The 20,369-nt window shown below is 41.3% G+C and overlaps 1 protein-coding gene across 2 annotated transcripts in view; it reads left to right on the top strand.

Annotated features, from left to right (window-relative positions):
* VPS13C (vacuolar protein sorting 13 homolog C) overlaps positions 1-18,487 on the top strand; it is a 72,796-nt gene extending 54,309 nt beyond the window's left edge. For both annotated transcript variants that reach the window (XM_027901493.1, XM_027901492.1), the window contains 18 exons: positions 110-260; positions 1,265-1,405; positions 1,785-1,866; positions 1,966-2,035; positions 2,830-2,941; positions 3,548-3,661; positions 5,084-5,220; positions 5,466-5,547; positions 5,989-6,102; positions 6,354-6,429; positions 6,988-7,151; positions 8,222-8,267; positions 8,904-9,027; positions 9,669-9,783; positions 15,085-15,176; positions 16,067-16,190; positions 16,449-16,535; positions 17,725-18,487. In XM_027901493.1, the coding sequence (XP_027757294.1) occupies positions 110-260; positions 1,265-1,405; positions 1,785-1,866; positions 1,966-2,035; positions 2,830-2,941; positions 3,548-3,661; positions 5,084-5,220; positions 5,466-5,547; positions 5,989-6,102; positions 6,354-6,429; positions 6,988-7,151; positions 8,222-8,267; positions 8,904-9,027; positions 9,669-9,783; positions 15,085-15,176; positions 16,067-16,190; positions 16,449-16,535; positions 17,725-17,823 (1,930 nt within the window). In that variant the 3' untranslated portion in view covers positions 17,824-18,487. The remainder of the gene's footprint in view (positions 1-109; positions 261-1,264; positions 1,406-1,784; positions 1,867-1,965; positions 2,036-2,829; positions 2,942-3,547; positions 3,662-5,083; positions 5,221-5,465; positions 5,548-5,988; positions 6,103-6,353; positions 6,430-6,987; positions 7,152-8,221; positions 8,268-8,903; positions 9,028-9,668; positions 9,784-15,084; positions 15,177-16,066; positions 16,191-16,448; positions 16,536-17,724) is intronic.
* The last annotated feature ends 1,882 nt before the right edge of the window (positions 18,488-20,369 follow it).

Genomic DNA, 20,369 nt, shown 5'->3' with positions numbered 1-20,369 from the left:
AAATAGGTTTTTTTTATCCTGAGAAATTAGAATAGTATATTTTACACTGTTTGCACGCACAAGAAGAGTATAAGGGCTCAAATTATTAACATTGTTATTTGTCCTGCAGTTCTGGTGTTGTTTGGGAAAGGAAACCAAAGCACAAGTGGAAACCATTTAACCAAAAGCAAATAAACCTGTTGGAACAAGCCTATCAAAAGTATCTCTCTAAGACAGCTTTCCAAGGTCCTGGTTGGCATAAACTGGACAGCAACACCGAGGTATGTTTGGGGTTCAGTGTTTCTTGGCACAACATGTGCAGCAGCTAAAATGGATTTCTGCTCTAGGTGCTGTTTTAGGAGAAACAGAAAGCAATCTTTTTAACTGAACAGTTACACATTTTACACAGTACAGTGTTTCTGTACTGGGGTGATCCTGAGGCAATACTGAGGCATTTCCAGACCTGTGTTATGAAGTAAAAATCTCGAAGAAGTTTGGTTTTGTGTGGTAGAGGAGGTTGCTTGGTGTGTGCATGCTAGTTGTGAACCTGTATTCACACCGAGGTACCTTAAATTCTTTGTAGAAACCTTAGTTTTAGCTTCCTGGGAAGCTGCAGTTTCCATTGCTTGAGATGATAGAGGAGCCTGGCGTGTTCAGACTCTGGAAATCAATTCACTTACCTGATCTTTCTCAGACATTAATTGTACATGCCTGTCTTCCATGCATAAACTTAATGTATTTAAATGGCCAAGTTCAACACAGGCTTTTATAATACGGTAATCAGGCTCGTTTTCTATATCATCCTTTCATTTGCAAATCATGCATATCCCCTCAGCTGTCTGAACACTGAGGTTTTGTACATGCCAGTGGTGCGTTTATCAAACCTTGCATCTGTAGCTCATTACATTTGTCTCCAAATAAAGGAGAGCTTTTTCTTTCTTCCTATTTCAGGATCAGGTTGAAAGCATCAGGTGGGAAAGTAGTGAGCTGTGTGTAAATATCTGTAATTATCCAGTGTAATACAGAACTCATGAAGAAAGTGTTATTTGGATGGCACAGAGGTTTCTGCTTGGGGACAACTAAAGCTACAATTGAATGTCTTTGTCAGACTGACTTGTGGTTTTTGTTGCTTTCCATGCAGAGAATGTGTGGAGTAATCCAGTAGCCATGTGATCAGGTCAAGGAATAAGGAAAACCCCAGGTTTTATTTGCTGGCCTCTTTACCAGGAACAGAACAGCTGATCATCTCTCAGTCTGTGTTAGCTCTGCTTCCTTGCATTTGCAGGTGAATTTCAGTAAGTTTCCCATGGAAATGCGTCTGCCAGTCCGGTGCAGCATCCGCCGGAACTTCCTGTCGGGAATTCAGGTGGAATTCAAGCAGTCCCCTCACCAGAGGAGCTTACGGGCTCAGCTGTACTGGCTGCAGGTACTGCCCTTCCTTCCCTGTGTCTGCACTGAGCCCGCAGGGAGGCTGGGATTTGGTTCATCTGTGCCAAGCAGTGTCTCCAGATCTGGGGCATGTGGTGCTCACGTTTGGTTTTCTGTTGGGCTGAGGGCAGTTTGAGTGCTGCAGTCAGTGTGGGTGTGACCCTCTGGACCCATCCCCTGTGCCATGCTGCCCACTGTCTGAGCTTTCAGAGCTGATGGTGCCATTGACAATAAAACTAGAGCAGTCCCTTCACTCTGCCCTGCTCCCCCCAGATATGGATGACATTCTTCTTCAACACAACCTCAAGCCTTCTAAAACCAAAATTGTGTTTATCGTGTCACTAAAATATCCCTGTGATGATGCAATCATGTTTTAGGTGGATAATCAGTTGCCAGGATCGATGTTTCCTGTTGTGTTTCACCCTGTAGCCCCTCCCAAGTCCATTGCTTTGGATTCAGGTAAGAAGCAGCCCATGGCAGTATCAGATTTATTCAGCCAAGTAGCAACTTGGCATTTTATTTTTGACGTATTCTTAGCTTTTTTTTTCTTCTGTTTAGAACCAAAACCCTTCATTGACATCAGTGTCATCACCAGATTCAACGAGTACAGCAAAGTGCTGCAATTCAAGTGAGTTTAACAGTGCGTTGTCACACAATTTTAGGGATTTAATGTGTTTTAAATATATTTTAGAAGGGAACCTTGCTCTACAGTTTGTTCTCCTACCCAAACAACTCTTAACTTTTGGCTGAATTTTTAAATGTCTCCCATGAAAAAACATTGGTTTAAATGGAACTTGTTTTTAAAAAGCAGGGGCTGACCACATGATGGGGCTGTTATGTAAATTCTTTGATAATCAGAATATTTCAATCTTGTAGTGCAGTATCAGAGTTGTGTGTCCCTGTCTGGTCAGTGCTGGGTGTTTGGTGCTCCATCAACAGACGATTTCAAGTGGCCCAGTACAGTATAAAAGGTTTGTTAGTGAATTTGTCTGTGTCTGGAGTATCTGCACTAAAAACGAGACAGAAACTTTATACTGATGGTTTTTAATGCAAATATCTGTACCCAGCTAGTGTGCATGTAATATTTGAGGATGGTGGATTTTACTAAAATAAATATTCAATAATATGACTTGAAGAGAGGCACTTGGAAATGTGTTGTTCAGGTTATGCTCTCCATGAAGGACCTGGAATTGTAATGTGGGAATGGAGGAAGTATTTGGTGATGGTTTTCAGGTAAATTTTGGAAGTATTAGGGCTGAATAATCACAGTGATGTAGGTTTGTGTGGTCAATAAGCATTTCTGAGGTACATTGACAGTTGATACTGTAGATTGTGAATCCTGCAAAGCTCCAGTTGTGTAGGGCAAGCGTGGGATATTTCAGTTCAACTTCTCAATATGCACGTTTGGTTTTCCCATTTTAGGTACTTCATGGTTCTTATCCAGGAAATGGCACTGAAAATTGATCAGGGATTTTTAGGAGCACTTGGTGAACTTTTCACTCCATCTACAGACCCAGAAGCTGAAAGACAAAGGGTAATGTGTGAGAAGAATTGATTTTTGCTGGAACCTTCATGGTTCTAGTGTTGCAAGTTCCTGAAAATTTCAGTTTAAATAAGTGAATTTGCATTTCACAAATGTGAATTAAGGGACATAATAAGATAGTTTTCAATTGGTATTGGTATTTCTGTTAAACATTTTCAGATGTTCTGTATAAAAATTGTAATTTTGTGAGGAAATAAAAAATATCACAAAGAACCTATGGAAGTGATACCTTAAGTGACTGAGGAATGTCAGTGAATATCAGTATAGTATAAAATGAAAAAAATGACCTGGAAAGTGTTGAATTGTTGTGTATGAGGGGAGGGTTGTTGGTTTTGTTTTTGTTTTTTTTTTGGGGGGGGTTATGGTGTGGTTTTTTGTGTTGTTGATTGTTTTGGGTTTTTTTTTTTGTTTACCCTGGGTACAAGAAACACATTGGTGCAGTTATATTTAAGTAGTTAACTGTATTTGACTATGATTATTATTTCTACTCTTTATATATATATAACATATTTAGTTATATGATTATTTCATCAGCATATATGTAATATAATTAAACTTCCTCTTTTTTCCCTTTTCATTTTTACATGACAAAACCAGTCCAAATTAATTCAGCCAGATGTGGATGCACTGAACACTGAGCTGATGGAATCCTCCCTGACAGACCTGTCCATGCTCAGCTTTTTTGAACATTTCCATATTTCTCCAATTAAGGTACGCAACAGAGAGATTTTTGGTTAATACAACACCTGCTATTAGTCAGCTCTTAATTCCTTATAGGAAATACATCCTGCTGGGGATTTTGTTCTCTGGAATTTAATACTTTGTTGGAAAACTTTGTCCCCCATGAGTACAAACAGACCCTTAACCATCCCAAAGTGGGAGAGTCAATGGGTGCAGTGATGATGACAGCCAGGGAAAATGTTGGCCTGAAGGTATCCCAGTAATGTATCAGAAATTGCTGTAAAATACACTTTCATGGGCTTGTCTTGGTGTCTCTCTTGAAGCAGTGAGATTTTTTGAAGGAGGAGAAGACAGACCATCAATAATTAGACATTATTCTGAATTAGCAGAATTCTCCTCTAAACCAATCAGATTGGAGAAGAATTTCGAGGGAAAAAGTTTACTTACTTTCCTTCCTTTTCACTGACCATGTTAAAGATTGATATGAACCCTAATTTCAGGGGTTTAGTTATTTCACTGGGTGTCTGTGAAGGTGCTCTTTGATTCTTGGATTATTTTTCTCGTGTGACTGTGCTTCTAAACTTAGAAGAGAATGTGAACCCAGGGAAAGCATTGGAGTAACAAGACATTTGTGATATTCAAACATTGTCCTCTGCCCAGCCTGGCTAAAGCTGTTGAAGAAACACTCAGAACTTTTAAGTTTCTCTTGCATCTTTATTTGAAATGTCAGACAAGCTGCTTGTTAAGCACAGGAAGGGGCTTCTTTTTCTCTCCTGTTTTTTCACCTAACTTCAGTAGACTCCTCTTGATATTTGGAACCACTGGCCAGTGGGAAGACTGAAACTGGGAGTCTTGAAATAGTCAAATCATGCAGGTTAAGTGCTGTGCCCTCTTGTGAGCAGAAGGGCCAATATTGGTTATGGGGATGAACAAGGGAAGAGGAGAATAGTTTTCTGTTGCCCTTTCCACTCTTAAGAAATGTGTGTGATTTTTTTTTGTCTGACCAACACTAAAAAACTTTTCTGTTTTACAGTGTCAAAGACAGTTCAAAGTTCATGTTTCCTCCAAAGAGTGCCTAGTTGCAAAAATACACAAGCTAGTAAAGTAAATCCATTTAAATTTTACTGAAGTAAATCAGTTTACATTTTAACTCATCGTTTGCACAGAGGTTTACTGTGTAAAATTAAACTTCTAGGGCAGTTGGACACTGCTCTGCATGGAAATATAAATACATACCTGTGTTAGTTTGATAATATATGTATCTATTTATAATAATACCAATGTAAGCACAAGCATGCTTGTTGAAATGCCACATTTTGCCAGAGAGTCCAAAAATATTTTCCACTCTTTCACCACTGATTTTTTTGCACATGCACCACACAGCCTGTCTACTGTGGTTTGGAAGTTTTTTTGGTCTTGATTTGTCTTGTTTTACTGATTTTATCTTGACAGCTGCATTTGAGTTTGTCTCTGGCTTCTGGTGGGGAAGCATCAGACAAGGGGGAGGTCATGATTGCCATCCACTCTCTGAACCTGCTGTTGAAAAGCATTGGAGCCACTCTGACAGACGTGGATGACGTGGTTTTCAAGTAAGATGATAAAACTGGTGGGGTTTTTAAAACTTTGACTAAAGCCACTCTACACTTACTGATTGGATCCGTGGTAACCTTTGCTGACTGACTCTGGTGTAAGTTTATACAACCTTGGGGAAAAGGGAGGAGTGGGGGATGAGGGGGTTTGGGATCCTTTTGATGAGGATTGGGCTTCAGGATTATCTGAGGGCACTGAAGGAGGAAGGGTCTCCATAACTCATGTGTGATTACTTGTCTTTCAGACTCGCTTTCTTTGAAATCAAATACCAGTTCTACAAGAGAGATCAACTGATGAAGAGAGTTGTGAGACATTACAGTGAACAGGTAATTTTTTAGTCAGGCATTTTGTAAAATGTTGAGTATGTGCTTCAGAGAATGTAGAAAATAGGAAAGAAAAGGTGAATACCTCTGAAAGCTACTAATTTTTTATTTCATGATACTGCAGTAGGGATCTGGTGACGCAATTATGAAAATGTAAACAGAGAAGTGTCCTTAAATGTTTTAAAATTTTTGAAATTGTTCCTTCTGTTCTTTTTATTTTTATGTTTCTTCAGTAATAGTATCTGTTAGTTATCTGTGCATATAGATTATGCATATTTGCCTAAGCCTGTCTTGACTCTAGTAGGAACATTTGAGTATTCTAACACCTTCCTTGAGTGGTAAATTACAAAGTGTACCAGCTTTGGTTTCTGACACGAATTGTGTGTAACAACAGCTCCTAACACTGCTTTTGGGTTCTGCCTTTTTTCTCCCCTCATTATTTAGTTCCTGAAACAGATGTATGTCCTTGTGCTTGGATTAGATGTTCTTGGAAACCCATTTGGCCTGATCAGAGGCTTGTCTGAGGGAGTGGAAGCTTTCTTTTATGAGCCATTCCAGGTATGAGTCCCTGATCCTGTGACTGTGTTTAGAGCAGGCTGATGGAATACACTGGGAGGGCTGCAGTGTTGTGGTCACTGTAATCCATGCCCTGAACAGGTCGGAAAGCAGTAAATTTTTAATGTTAATTTTAAAGAAATAACTTATTCAGATGGCCTTACTTGCATCAGTCTGAAGGAATTGCTAGTTATTCTTGAAACAGATGCACCAATGCAGAGTTCTGTGCTGTTTCTAATAAACCTCATTTTCAGGGTGCTGTTCAAGGACCTGAAGAATTTGCTGAAGGCTTTGTAATTGGTGTTAGGAGTCTCCTTGGCCACACAGTGGGTATGTGCCACATGTTACTGCTGTGATAAATACCTGGGTGGTGTTTCACTGATGAGTATTTAAGTTTGTCACACTGTTGGCGGTATTTGTGATGCAGATCATTCACACCTAATTTACCACAGACCATCCAAATGTCTGCTCTGTAGACTGAGCAACCGAACTGAGAAACATTGAATATGTAACTGAATTAGTAACATGCTGTGCATGAATAAGAAACAGAATTCTAATGGACCTGAAATGTCTGGAGGAGCCTGAGAGGTGTTATTTAGACAGCTCCTGTTACAATTACCTTAGGATTTTATTTAGCTGTGTCTCACAGCAATTAGAGAGAATATTATGTCATTCAGTATGCTATATATAGAACATGTAGTGATGTAAGAGTTCCTTTTCTCTGTGTGTATGGACATTCTGGATTGTTCTCATGGCCAACCTGTGGGCTCTGCTCTGTGTAAATTCATCCAATCTAAACTGATTATGAGGGGGATTCGCTGTGAATTATTGTGTGTTGTCTGCTGTTGAGCTGTGCAAGAACCCCTTTTATCTGCCCTGTTCCCCCAGGTGGTGCAGCAGGGGTGGTGTCCCGGATCACTGGCACTGTGGGAAAAGGCCTGGCTGCCATCACTCTGGATGAAGAATTCCAGCAGAAAAGGAGAGAGGAAATGGGTCGGCAGCCAAAGGACTTCGGGGAGAGCCTGGCCAAGGGAGGGAAGGGCTTGTTACGGGTAAGAGCTTGGGGAGGAGTGTGTGGTGTGCCCACTGCAAATCCAGGCTGCAGAGCTACACACAAGGAAGCCTGGTGCTTTCTCTGTCAGCTCATGAGCTGAGCAGGAGACACAAACAGGCACTCATACACACGAACGTAGCGCTCAGGGTGGGGTTTGAGCTCTTGGTTCTGGTGCCAGGAACTGAAGTTAAGGTCCTGGAAAGGGAAAATGTACCAAGTGACATGATTGCTGCTGTCAATTAAATTAATAAACAAACACATTCAACCAGTGTGTGAGGTAAGTAAAGTAACCAGGCCCTTACCTGACCTTGCAGTCAATTCTGTCAGTCAAGGCAGCTGGCTGTGAATTGTGAGCTCTGCTGCATAGCGGAAATGACTTTCTCTGTGCTGAGGTCTTACAAAACTGCTGGGTTTTTTGGTTCTAAGGAGTGGGAGCATAAAGCAAGTAGAATATGTATAAAAGGAAGTACATTAGGTTGGAGATGCTTTTTTCTGAAAGAGAAGCTGTGCAACCACTGTATTTTTTTGGTAATCTAAAATTGGGAGTCTCTTCTGGTTGCTGGAAGGTCACATCTATTTCTGTACATGAGAAAAACCTGACATAAACCATGACTGAGGGGTCTGTAGTACATGCCTGCAGATTAAGTCTTCTAATAATTTCCATCACACTCCATTCAAAATAAAAACAGTCAACGTATTTCTAAGTAATTATTAAATAGTAAACATTATGGAGTTGATTCTGATACTGTTTCTAAGATATAGGAAGTTATCTCAGGGCATTTTCATTCATCTGCCTTAGTGTCTTTCAACGACTCAACCTTTCAAGTCTCTTGGAGAGTTATTTGCTGTTAATTTACCTTGCCCTAATTGCTATCACTTACTCATGACTGGGAATTCTGGCAGCTTCCTGTTAGTAGTGAAAGGGAAATAATGACTGAATTGTTGCAGGACTGGTGATGACTGTACAGCAGATTTATTAGTCCTGCCAGCACACTGGACTGAATGCTCGAACTGGACTCAGAGCATTCCAGTTCCTGAGTGGGAACTTTATTCTCTTCTTTGTTTTAGGGGGTCGTTGGAGGTGTCACAGGCATCATCACCAAACCAGTAGAAGGTAAGCACTAGGGCTGCACTGCACTGCACTCCTTCACAATTTATTTTGTAATTTTAAGAAATATCAATCTAAGTGTGGTGATGCTAAGGCATAGCAAGATTTTTATTTGTAATCATATGATGATTTCTTCAAATATCTTTAGTATTGACTTTGGTCTGTAGTCCTTGTCTCATTGGTGCATGAACACACATGCTCTCTCCAAACACTCTTTTGGCTGTTCCATAGTTATGTGTCAGCAGATACATGTCATTTTCAGATAGCAGTAGTTCTCTTCCCTGACTTTTGTGCCTCTGAGTGTCTTCAGAATATTTGTTCTTGCTGTCAGCCTTAAGAGCTGCTCCACTGGCCACACTGAACGTGTGAGCAGGAGAGTCTTGTGAACACTCAGTTCTGCTGCCTTTGGAGCCTGGTGAGGTATAAAGTGAACAGTGATGTGTCTGAACAGACCAGGAATCAACGTGTGCCTTTCCCTGGACAGCTTTTTGTCGGGGTGGATTGGATGGAATCAGTGGCTGTGTGGGCTGTTTCCATCCAAACCACTCCTGGTGCAACCTGGAGCAGCAATGATTTCATTCTGTGCTTTATGTCTTTAAGGTCACTAAAACTACTGCTTTTTTTGTTCCCTTTCTTCTAAAGGGGCTAAAAAAGAAGGAGCAGCTGGATTCTTCAAGGGCATTGGGAAGGGGCTGGTGGGAGTGGTGGCCCGGCCCACGGGAGGCATCGTGGACATGGCCAGCAGCACCTTCCAGGGCATCCAGAGGTACAGGGCTCACACTTCTCCCAGGGGGTGAAGGGGTCCAGAGTGCCAGACGATGATTTGTGTTGAGTACAATAAGAAGGATGATTTGGGAGGTTGAGAAATGTCTTGTAGCCTGTAATGAATGTCTTCCATAATGATCTGGAAATGGCTGCTTCGGTGTTGTAGTTCAGGTAGACAGTAACTAATCAATTTTCTTCCTTCACTCCCTCCCCTGATGGGAAAGGAATTTAAAGATCTTGTGTAAATTCTACTTTAGAGGTAGGTTTGGGTATTATTGAGTGCAAATACCTAAATGTCATTTAAACTTACTGTAAAAAATTAGACCACTGAAATTTTCAGAGTAAAAATACCCAGTTAGAAATTTGGTCAGCAGGAACTTCTTGTGTTTTAAGGGACCTTTGGGTAGTGTGTTTATTATACTTGGGAACCCTCAGTAAATTATCTGCAGTTGGGAGTAAACTTCTCCAACTCATTCCGTAGCTGTTTAATTGGCTGATGCTACTTTTGATTTACTATCAGCAGTGTGTCTTTGCATCTGGAGGGTACCCAGGAAGTGCCAGTGGGATATTTTACAGCTGATATATTGGTTGAACTCAGGAATGGTTCAGTTTACCAGAACACTGTTGCACTGTCCGTGGCAGGGTGGCAGAGTCGACTGAAGAGGTGTCCAATCTGCGTCCCCCCCGGCTCATCCGCGAGGATGGCATCATCCGGCCCTACAACAGGGTGGAAGCTGAGGGCTATGACCTGTTTGAGGTGAGTCTGGCACTGTAGATACAGCTCAAACCCTCTCACCTTCAGGGCTCCAGAAAGAGGAGTTGTGAACAGGCTGCCAGGGATGTGTGGCTGCCATTACCTGCAGTAAATGTTTGCCCCAGCCTATTCCGTGGGGCAAACCTGGAGAGCAGGGAAAGCCCAGAGCTTGGAGTAAGCTGGATGCGAAAAACTGCAGCATTGCTGGTCTGTGGTCTGTCATCACTCACCTCGTGCTCTGGGAGTGGGTAGAAGGATGAAGAATTATTAGGATTAATATTTGAATATCTGGAAACAAAAACGTTCCGATACTCAGTTCTAATTTCTGTCATAATAACAAAACTGAGGTTGGTTTACAAACTAAGCAACTTTTAAAAAAGATTAATAGAGCTTGAATGGTTTGGTCGTATCAGCAGTTGAAAAAACTGCCTGAATTCTCAAAATACCACTTTTTGGTTTTTCCTTATGCTGTTCATAATAGCAATCTGTCATAGCTACAGGCATTGTGGGGATGTTTAGCCTGCTCCCTCACATGGATGTGGCTGGCATATGGAGGAGGAACAACATTAGTTTTCAAGTCCTGGATAGTCAGAATCTGGTTAATTTGTATTTCAGGCTTCATGCTTTTAAAACTTACCTTAAAATGCTTATTTTGTTGCTAAAAGAGTAAAATAACTGTCTGCATTAACATAGTAAGACCAGAACTTGCATATTTGCTGCTTGCTTCTAGATGGTCTTTTAATCTTTATTTCCTGCTCTATTTCTAATGTTTCTTTTCTTTCTCCTTCTCTCCTGGCACACGCAGCAAGAACTGGACTAATGGAGTAAACATTTTCCATATTTCTCTTCTATTTCTGTCACGGTCTTTTATCTGCCTTAAATACTTAGATGAGGGGCATGATTGCATTTAACATGTCCTTTCCATTCATATCTCTTCTGTGTAGCAGTTGAATAAAACAGTGTTTCATGTTGTCTGGGCTAAGAAAACCAACTTGAATTACCATCTGCAGTAAGATGAGATGAGTGAGTAAGATGGGAGAGCCAGGCAGGGGTTGTCCCTGTATATTTGTTTTTCTAAGGATGCTTCGCTCCTTAGGAATGGCAACAACAGAAGGCACTTGGAAAAAAACCTGTGGTGGGTTAGATCCTGAGTTCATTTATTTATTTACTTATTTTTTTATCAGCATCCTGGTAGAGCCAGGGCTGTGGAATGATGCAGAAAGCGCCGTTTTGTGCAAAATGTAAACCAGTGCCATCGAATGGAATTCACTTCTGGGAGAGTGCTCGTAATTCCATCAGCTGTTTGCATGTCAATGCTGGGACAGCCCGTACCTGTGGTGTCTGTGCTGTGCCAGGGGCCTGTCAGCCTTACAGCCCAGCACCCACCATGCCTTCAGTTACCATTGCTGCTGCTTCATCAACATTCTCAATTAAACATCCAGCAGCTGAGTGCACTCTGGGTTTCATTCACAGCATCTTTGGGGGGTTTGCTGTTCACCAGAATTAAAGAAGTGTAAACTTGCAGCTTTCAACAGCAACTTACACGCACACATACACAGATATATTTCAAAAAAATAAATATATATATATATAAAATATATATTTATCTGTTTCTAAGTGAAGCGGTGCCATAAATTTCATTACTAATAAGCATCTTAGGAATGAGCAAGCTAAGCTCAACAAGCTGTTGTCAGAGCAAATTTTTTGCCTGTCAGAGGGGGAAAAAGGTTGAACAGAAACGTCTCTGCCACCAATGCCTTTTTAGTGTTGAGTGATCAATTTAAAATGACTTAAAAAAACATTTAGTGATTTTTTGTTGTTGTTGTTAACTGATTAAGTCTAATTAAGTTGTGATATACTGAGCAGGTCACATTTTGTCTTCTTGAGTGTTTTTTTTATTTTTTTCACTATATTTTTTACATCTAGAAAAAGGGGAAATGTGGCACAATTAACACTGAAAACTGGGTGTTATAAACTGCATATTTTGCATTTCCTGCACATCTGGTATTTGTATTTTTCTTAGATCTAAATGGTGCAGATTGGAATTGTGAACTAACCAGGATACTAACTCTGTGTAGTTGACTAAATATAGTTTGTTTCTCTCAAGAAGTCACTTAGTTGAATACAGGGATTTTGTTAATTAATTATTTTGATTATTTCAATTATTTAATTATTTTAATTGGTTATTATGCCAGAGGTGAGTGCTGGGAAGGTTTTGTTTTCTAAGTTGGTAAATTAGAAGCAAGAGGGGACATTTAACAGAAAGATGGGTCAGCAAGTCAGTTCTATGTGCATTTCTGAATTTAATCACAATGGGTGCAAGTGCTGTTTATTTTTGGATGCAGTTTTGATGCTGTTACAAGTAGCTTAACCAGAATCCCCCCCCTCTCATCTATTTTAACTCCATCTAATGCCTGTGTCCCTGTAAAATAAACACGTTTCCAGGGCTGAAGCCTTGCAAGGTTACCTGAAGGAATGGATGCCTCAATCCGGTGACTGGATGAAAAATTGCTTAATTTCAATAGTTGTGTGTGAAATAGAGACACTGGTAGGCATTGGAGCTTGTCCTGGGAGGAGCTGCTTCAAAGACAAGTTGCTTTTTTCCCCCTGGTAAGCGGGTTTTGAGGTGCAGAATGAGGACAGGAGCCAGGTGGAGTAGAGGGGGCTCAGGTTTGGAAAGTTGTTTCCGCAGTTCCTTTTCCCGGGAGTGCTGATCTGATGGCTGTGGGCTGGGCAGGGACGCGCTCAGTCCATGCAGGGCCTGGCAGGTCCCACTGACACCCCATGCACTCCGTCATCGTGCAGTGCCCGAGCAGGACCTGCTTCCATCTCCCAGCTAAGGATGGAGCTTTACAAAGAATGCACAACAACAGCTCCTGAATAATTGAGGCAGGGTGGTGAGGCTGCTGTGTGGCAGAGAGAGAGCACAGGCTGTGCAGGGAACTGCAGGTTCTATTTCTGGTTGCCTCCCTGTTCTGCTGGGGAAATCTGCACTGGTTCTTTCACTTCCCTGTCAAATAAGAAGGAGTTAACTTCTTCAAAGTGCTCACAAAGAGAACGGCTTTGGAGAAAGGTATCTGAATTTTCAGAGTTTGCAGATCATGGAGTGGTTTCCATCCTGTGCAACCCCCTTGTTCCACAGCGGCACCACCACTGTGCTGGCGTCTCTCAGGTGGATTGGGAATAGCTCTGGGAATTCCTGCGTCTTGCAGGCACAGCCCTCAGAGGGAACTCTACCTTGACAAACATATTGCATGGAGAGGCTAAAAATACTGCCAGGACTGTCTCTGAAGTGATGAGAAACAGCCTTGCTCTGCAAAGCTCTGAGCCTGAACAGAGAAACATGCTTATGAATAAATCTCTTTAAATATGTGGCATGTCTCATTTCTTCATCTCCAACAAAAGGCTTTAGAGTGTGGATTGCAGCCTTGGAGTTGCAGTCTCCACATGCTGGTGGGTTTTACTATTTCTTAAATCTTTCACTTGTTTTTGAAACCGCTGTGGTTCAGGTGTAAAATGGGAGTTCGTATTTTCATTTTAGTAATGTCCTGCCATCTTTGTTCTAATGTTTTGAAGACACTTTGAGATAAGGAGTCTTGCTGGCATTTTTTTTTTTTCCTTTCACGTGCACTGTGCAGTTTCAGAAATTTTTAAGATGGTCAGAAAGGGATATTTTTTTATAGAAGGTATCAAGCCTATGGTTTTAATCGCTGAAAAAATGCTGAATTAAAATGTCTTTCAAAACTTCGCATCGCTAGAGAGCAAGTCCAGGAAAACACTATGCTGTTGATTGCAGTCTTGAATATTCATCTACTTTTGGGCTTAAAGGATTTTTGGGTCATTTGTGATATATGACGATGCTTTAAGACTTTTGTTGAACTTGTAGATATATGAAAATAAAATGCAGATATAAATAAATGGTGAATCCTCTTTTAATTGAATCTTATGTAAGCTGATCTTTCAATTTTGGTTACTCAAACTACACAGAGTTCTTAGCCTGTATGGTTGACCACGGATAAATGTGGAGTCAAGTGGAACTTGTGTTGCCATCTTACCAGTTAATGGGGTCCAACTGTGGAAATACAGAAGGAGATTTATGTTTACACGAAATAACTAAAAGCACCCTCAGTTTTTAGTCCTTTCTCTTCAGTTTGTCCTTCCTAGTCTGTCAGAAACAACTCGAGGCTATTACTGTTATACAGAGGTGCGGGTCTTGTGCATCCAGGCTTTGTTCCCTGTGTGCCCTCGTGTCCTGCACAGGAGCTGCACGTTTCCTGTCTGAGGAGACGGGTGGCTGTGCTGACCTGCAGGGTACAAAGCTAACGTGCATTGATATTATGCCTGTGGGACTACCTTGCTAATTTTTACTGATTAAACATTATTTGCAAGTGGAATGTGCGTTTGGTAAAGATTTTTTTGCATGTGAAGAGGGCCAGTAGTTGGCACAGATTTCTTCTCATACTCACTTTGAGGCTGGGTTTTATTATTATTATTATTAATTTCATACTTTTGTCTTTCTCCACACGATGTTTTGATGTGTATTCCTTTCCCACAAATACATTCATGTGTCTCTGTGTGAATCTTGTTGCCTTTAATCCAATATTATTGTAAATCTCATTGTAGGGGTGACTGTGAAACTGCTCTGTGCTGGTCTGTGTTGATGGAATGTAAACCTGGTGACATGTGCTCAGAAACATTACACTTAGTTAAACTGCATGAACAGAATAGGAAATATAGAAAAAAATTTAATAACTGCCAAAAAAAATCCTAGGGGTACTTCAGTACTTGATCTCAAACCTTTCTCTATAGTCAGAGTTTGTCACTTGAGTTGAAGTTGCCTAACCAAAACATGGTGAGTAATTTAATCTGCACTTCTATCTCCCCTTCCTGTTTTGGATGTTGAATAGGCACATGTGTCCAGTGCTCCAGAACCTGGGCTGGGGGTGCACTGACAGTTTGTATCTTGGTAGTTTCTAAGGGCCTGGGTCATGTGCTGCCTCCTTTGAAAGGTCCTGCTGCAGGATTTTCCCTCTGGAGTGCAGTCTGCAGCGTGGGGCGCAGCAGAATGAACATGGCTGAGCAATTATTAGCACAGAAAGAAATTGAAGCTGAAGAAATAGTCTGATCCTGCAGTGCCAGTGTTCCACCTGGGAGTGAACAGAGCAGACCTCTCAGTGACTCACTGACAGCCTGCCTTTAACAACTGGTGCAGTGAGGTGACACTTTTGGAAAGGCTTTGGAACTGAAGGCACCACTTTGAATTGTCTTTGCACAGCCCCAAAGTGATTTCTGTTTCTGTTCCAGAAATTGCACATCAAAAAGCTGGAAAAGGAGATGTATCGGTACCACTGTGCACTTCCAAGGGGCAGGAGAGCAAACCTTGTCGTCACCAACAGGTACTCAGCTTTGAAGGGCTTGGCATGATTCCAGCTTGGGGATTCAACATCTGGCTGAGTCCAAACTGATTGCTGTTCTCTGCATATGTACTTTCCCCATCTACTTCTTTCTTGATTTTTAAAGTATTTTATTCTGTTTCCTTTACGGCAAATGTAATCTAGTTATGATGTCAGTGCTGGGTTCTAATTTGGGAAAACAGTTTACTCTGAGATCAGTGATGCTTTCATCATACTGGGAGGGAAATATTCTTTTTTTTTTCTCTTTGCTTTTAATTTTTCAAATTACCTTGTGATAAGAGTTTGACAATGCTCACGTTTGCAATCTTGTTAATTACAGGATATTCTAAATGAACTTTTAAGCTTTGGTAGCAGCATGAAAATTAATATTTAACTCACCAGACAATTTTTAAAATTCATGGTATTGCCAGTCTCGGCTACACAGTTTGGGGACTCAAAACTTTCTAAATACATTTGGATGATGGGAAAGGGTCCCCTGCTTGGCCTTGCTGTGCTGGCTGACCCTGCAGCCCTGGAGCAGTTGTGTCCCTGTGGAGCTGTGTGAGTGCCTTCACCTGCTGGAGTCTGGCTTGGAGGGGCTGCTTGGAATCACCTGATGACCTCCTAGCATCCAGTTCTAGTGACATGTGTGGAGGTCTGGGTGGGTTGTGATTAACTGGGCTGCCCATGCTCTGTGATACTGCAGATCAGCTCAGGGTTCTACAGACACAGTGACTGTCTGAGAACATATTAAGGAAATACAGGCCTGCTGTGAGTGGATACTTTTAATCATCCCAGACAATGCCTTCTTAAACAAACGTTTTGTTTTGCCTTTCCAGCGAAGTTCGAGTCCCAGGGAGAAATTGAGTATTAACTCTTGTTTCTGTGAACAGGAGAGTGATTTATGTGAAAGAAGTGGAAATCTTGGGCCATTTAACAGTAGAGTGGGATCACTTATTTGAAGAATTTACACGCTGCCCTTCCTATGCAGGAAATACTTTAAAATTAACTGTTCTGGTAAGAAAAGCACGTAAAGTTCCTTCTATTTAACACTAATTAGACATCCAAACATGCTCTTAACTTATTTGTGGTTCTAACTTCTAACTAAGTGACTGTCTGACAGGATTTATATAAAATTTCTTGAAAGTACAGGTTGGGTTGGACAGAGACCACGTTTAAATCTAACCTGAAGTTGACATTCGAACCATTTAAGTATCAGATGGTGCATTCTTGTTTTGTGAGTCATCTGAAGCACTTTTTTGTTCCCCTCTGCAGCAGGATCAAAGGATGTTCCAAAGAAAGGACAGTACAGGTCAGGAATGTGTAAAGACAGTTCAGCTTCAGGACGAAACCACAGCAAGGGTATATTATTTTTTTTTTCCCCCCATTCTTCTTCTTTCCTTGTGATGTTGTTAACAGTTATTGAACTCAGCATGTAAAGAGATGGGCAATGTTGAGAGACCCGTTATAGACTGGGCTGCCGTGCCTGAGGACCATTTCTCCCAGTTTCAGGTTGAAAAAGGAGTTACACCAGGAGAATGATGAGGCAAGATAGGCCAAGGCATTCAAGAGAGTTTATGCAATAATAGTTTAAGGGGGAACTTGCACACTCTTGGGTTTTGTACGTTAAAGCTCATTAAAGGAAAATATTTCCAGTATCTACAGTACTAGTTTTACTTTTATTGAAATTATGGATTAAAAAAAGCCCTCACAAGCTTTCCAAACACTCCAGCTTTTGCTAAATCCTGGAATTACTCAGGAGGAATCAGAGTGGCCATCTGAGCTGCCCCAGGGCATGGTTTGGTTTGGTTCCCCCCCCCTCCTTGGCATTTACATGTTACACTGACATTAATTTTCTCAGACTAGAGGTACATTAATGTTATGTATACACATTTTATGCATAATGCACAATGTGTTTAATGTTAGGCAGTTGAGACATGGGGTTTTTAACTAATTGGTTGTATTCAGGAATTCAGTAAAAATGGCTGGTTCAGTTGCAGTGCTTTGTTAAATTGTTTTAATTGTAGAACTATTGTTAGGTTCTATTTTAATTCCTCCCTTTCTGGATTTCAACTAACTATCCAGTTTTTCATTGTAAATATTATCAGAAGTGCCTCCTGTCATTTAGAACTGGTTTTTTAATTGCTGTGAATTATTCTCTGAGGTTTATAGGTAATGCAAACCTCCTGCTTGTTTGGCCTGAACAGAGTCCTGTCCTGGAGCTCTTTGCCTCAGACTGAATGTAATAGTGGGAGGCTCTCAGTGGTTTTCTATCCACTTTAGAACCCTAAAAATGGATTAATTTAACCTGATAGTATATTTTCCTCAAAAAGCCTTATTGTTATGGCATTCAGACTTTTGCTAAAAACAATGTGTAACCACAGGAACAGAGCAAATCAAAACCTGAAGTGTCAATTAATGGCTCCAGTAGGTTGCAGTACCTGGTCGGTATATTTATTTCTATTAGCAAGGTGTACCTAATTGTGAATAACATCATTAATGGTACTAGAAAATCCCCAGTGGATTGACAGTGTTTCTTGTTGTTTTCCAGTGGATTTGTGGTGCCATTCAGGAAGCCCAGGCAACGAGAAATCAGCAGAAGCTGGTGAAAAGAGCATCGTTGCAGTTGAAGAAACCACAAATGCCTTGATAATGGTAGGATTGGTGGGGTCTGACCTTTGGGGTGCGATTGTCTCCCTAAAATTGATTAGAAGCAACATGGAAACGTTGGGCAAAAATAAAGATAAAATGCCTGGGGTCTTCTTTCAGAGTTAACAGCCATTAATTAACACTTCAGTTTCAGAAGCTGTGCCTCTGTGGGAACCAATGGATTTCCTTATTCTAAAATGTGCACTGAAGTGCAAGATTTAGGATTTTTGATCAGAAGGTTTTCCACTCTGAAATTTTATTTTCTGCCCTCTTTTTTATGTCAGGGAAATGGATTCTGTAATAAAGTGGTTATCTTATTTGCACTATAAGTTTATGGTTTACAGGCAGGTTGTAGTACTTGTGGTTCTGGTGTTTGGCAAAATGAAGTACTTCTGTTAATGACTGAAACTAATTAAAAAATCCTTCTATTTTAGGCAACATTCTCCTTAAATTAAGAAAGAAGTGTGCACAATTTCCCTACTATAATTTCCTCCCTGTCTGTTTAGCATTAGAAAATGCTGCACTGGGGCAACATAAGAATGAGAATATATGAGAGGAATAGGCTCTTGCTGTCTGGAAATGCTTACTTGGGAATGCTGTCACACTGTAAATGAAAACATGCACTTTAAAAATGGAAATTCTCTTCACTGTCCCGTGCATGTCCATGCCTTTGGTTGTGTCACTGGAGCCTAAAGACTCCTCTAGGAGGAACAGCACGCTGGCTTTGCCACTGCATGGCCAAGCTCAGATCCAAGTCCTGAGCTTCCCTCTTCCACCCCACGGGAAGAGTGGATCTCGTGGAGTTCAAACTCACTTCTGACACAACGCTTTGGCTGCAGTTTCTCTTCCTGAGCACTGTTAGCATTCAGGTATTTAAACACCAAGTACATGCCTGGTTCTTACTGCTCTGAATAACCCCAGGAGCTTCACTGAGACCAGTTCCATTCTTCACACGAGGCACAAACAGCAGTGACTGAGAAAGCAGGTTTGGAGTTGAGTGTCAGAGAACTAAGGACTCCTGCTCTCAGGCTCTTCAATAAGATAATCAGTGTCCTTGAGAATACTTACTCATGAAAATTTACCCTTTCTTCACTTGGGAAGAGTAATTTCTGGGGTGTTTAATTTCATTTTGTACTGGATAATAGCTATATATATATGAATTGATAAATCCAAATGACAATATTTTTGCATAGATCTGTTCAGTAAGTGGAGCAAACAGGAGAACCAGGCCTGGATTTTCAAACTCTCTTTATACTTAAGGGCTGGTGGATTCTCTAAATGCACTTTTAACCTGTACCTGTGAGCTCACCATAGTTAGAAAGCTGAAGGCATTTTTAAGCTGCCAGACACAGAACTCTTAGGGAGCGTTGCAGACATGATTTTATTGCTGTTGTATGCACATGGCTATTCATCCAGCTCGCTACAAGATAAAAAAAAACATGGTACAGCCTTTAATTCTGTGCTATCACCTGTTTTCTACAAAGCTCTGCTCAACCATTAAATAAATTACCTGTCTGGGTTGTATGTATTTCAAGCCCATGTATAAAAGAAAGACAATAAATTTTTATATGCAAGTGTTTGTGCTCTGATTTGAAGTGTGGTTGCTTCTCCAGTGTGTGAAATGCTGTTGGTTTGCCAGGTCCCTGACCCCCTGGAGGAACAGCTGGAGTCCCAGGGTACTGAGGAGAGCTTTGGACAGCTCAGCACTGCTTGTTCTCTGGCATCTCAGGGACACCTGTGTGTGTGCTGCCTCCTCACTCACACTGGAAAAGAGATTTCACTTTAGCCTGTGCATGTCTAGGCACTACCATGGGCCTGTTTTTAGGTGGAGAATTGGAGCTTAAAACAGTTCTGGAGACACCTTTCTGACTCCAAGGTTCTGCTTGGTTCAGTTTCTTTGGTAAACTTTCCGGCTTGAATTGTTTTATTTTCTAACTTTCTGTGATTAGGTACAAAGAAGTCACTTCCCCTTGAAAACAGTCTGAAGAAGCAGTAGTTCTGTTCTGAAATGCATTCTTTGCAGTGTGGGTTGCTGCCTGAGCTTGACCTGGTGGATGAGCCCCAGCTGAGGTGATGGGTGACCTCCTTTAGCACTTGGATCAAGCACTCAGGAGGACATGAGAGAGGAACCCCATTTCTTGCTGAAGTTTGGCACCAGTAGGTTTCCAGTGCTTGCCCTGTGCTTTCCTCAGGTGTTCCATTCCATTTTACCTCGTGTCTTTCTGCCTTTGCTTCTTGTTTTGAAGCAGCTTTCGGCACAGCTGCCTCCTCTGCAGCTGCAACAACTCCTGGCTCTGCTGAGGCTTTGCTCTCTGGCTTTTTTCCCTGTTCCTTGTCCATTCTCTTCCTTAAGCTGGTCTATTTTCTTGGAGTGCTGGCTGAGGGAGTTAAGGGACAGGGAGAGTCTCTTGGCTGCTCCTTGACTGGATGTCCAGCAGAAGAACCACTGAGAATTAAATCCTGTTTAGATGATCTGGAGGGGGGAAGAGGGTAAGAGTGTGTATTCAGTCAATCTTGAGTGATTAATTTCAGCCAGGTGCTACGATG

Source organism: Empidonax traillii, unplaced genomic scaffold (genome assembly GCF_003031625.1).
Source record: "Empidonax traillii isolate 1590-97213 ecotype Southwest subspecies unplaced genomic scaffold, ASM303162v1 scaffold790:size373772, whole genome shotgun sequence".
In the NCBI taxonomy this organism is placed as follows: domain Eukaryota; kingdom Metazoa; phylum Chordata; class Aves; order Passeriformes; family Tyrannidae; genus Empidonax; species Empidonax traillii.
Note: the sequence above shows the minus strand (reverse complement) of the source record. Positions and strands in the feature narration are given on the sequence as shown.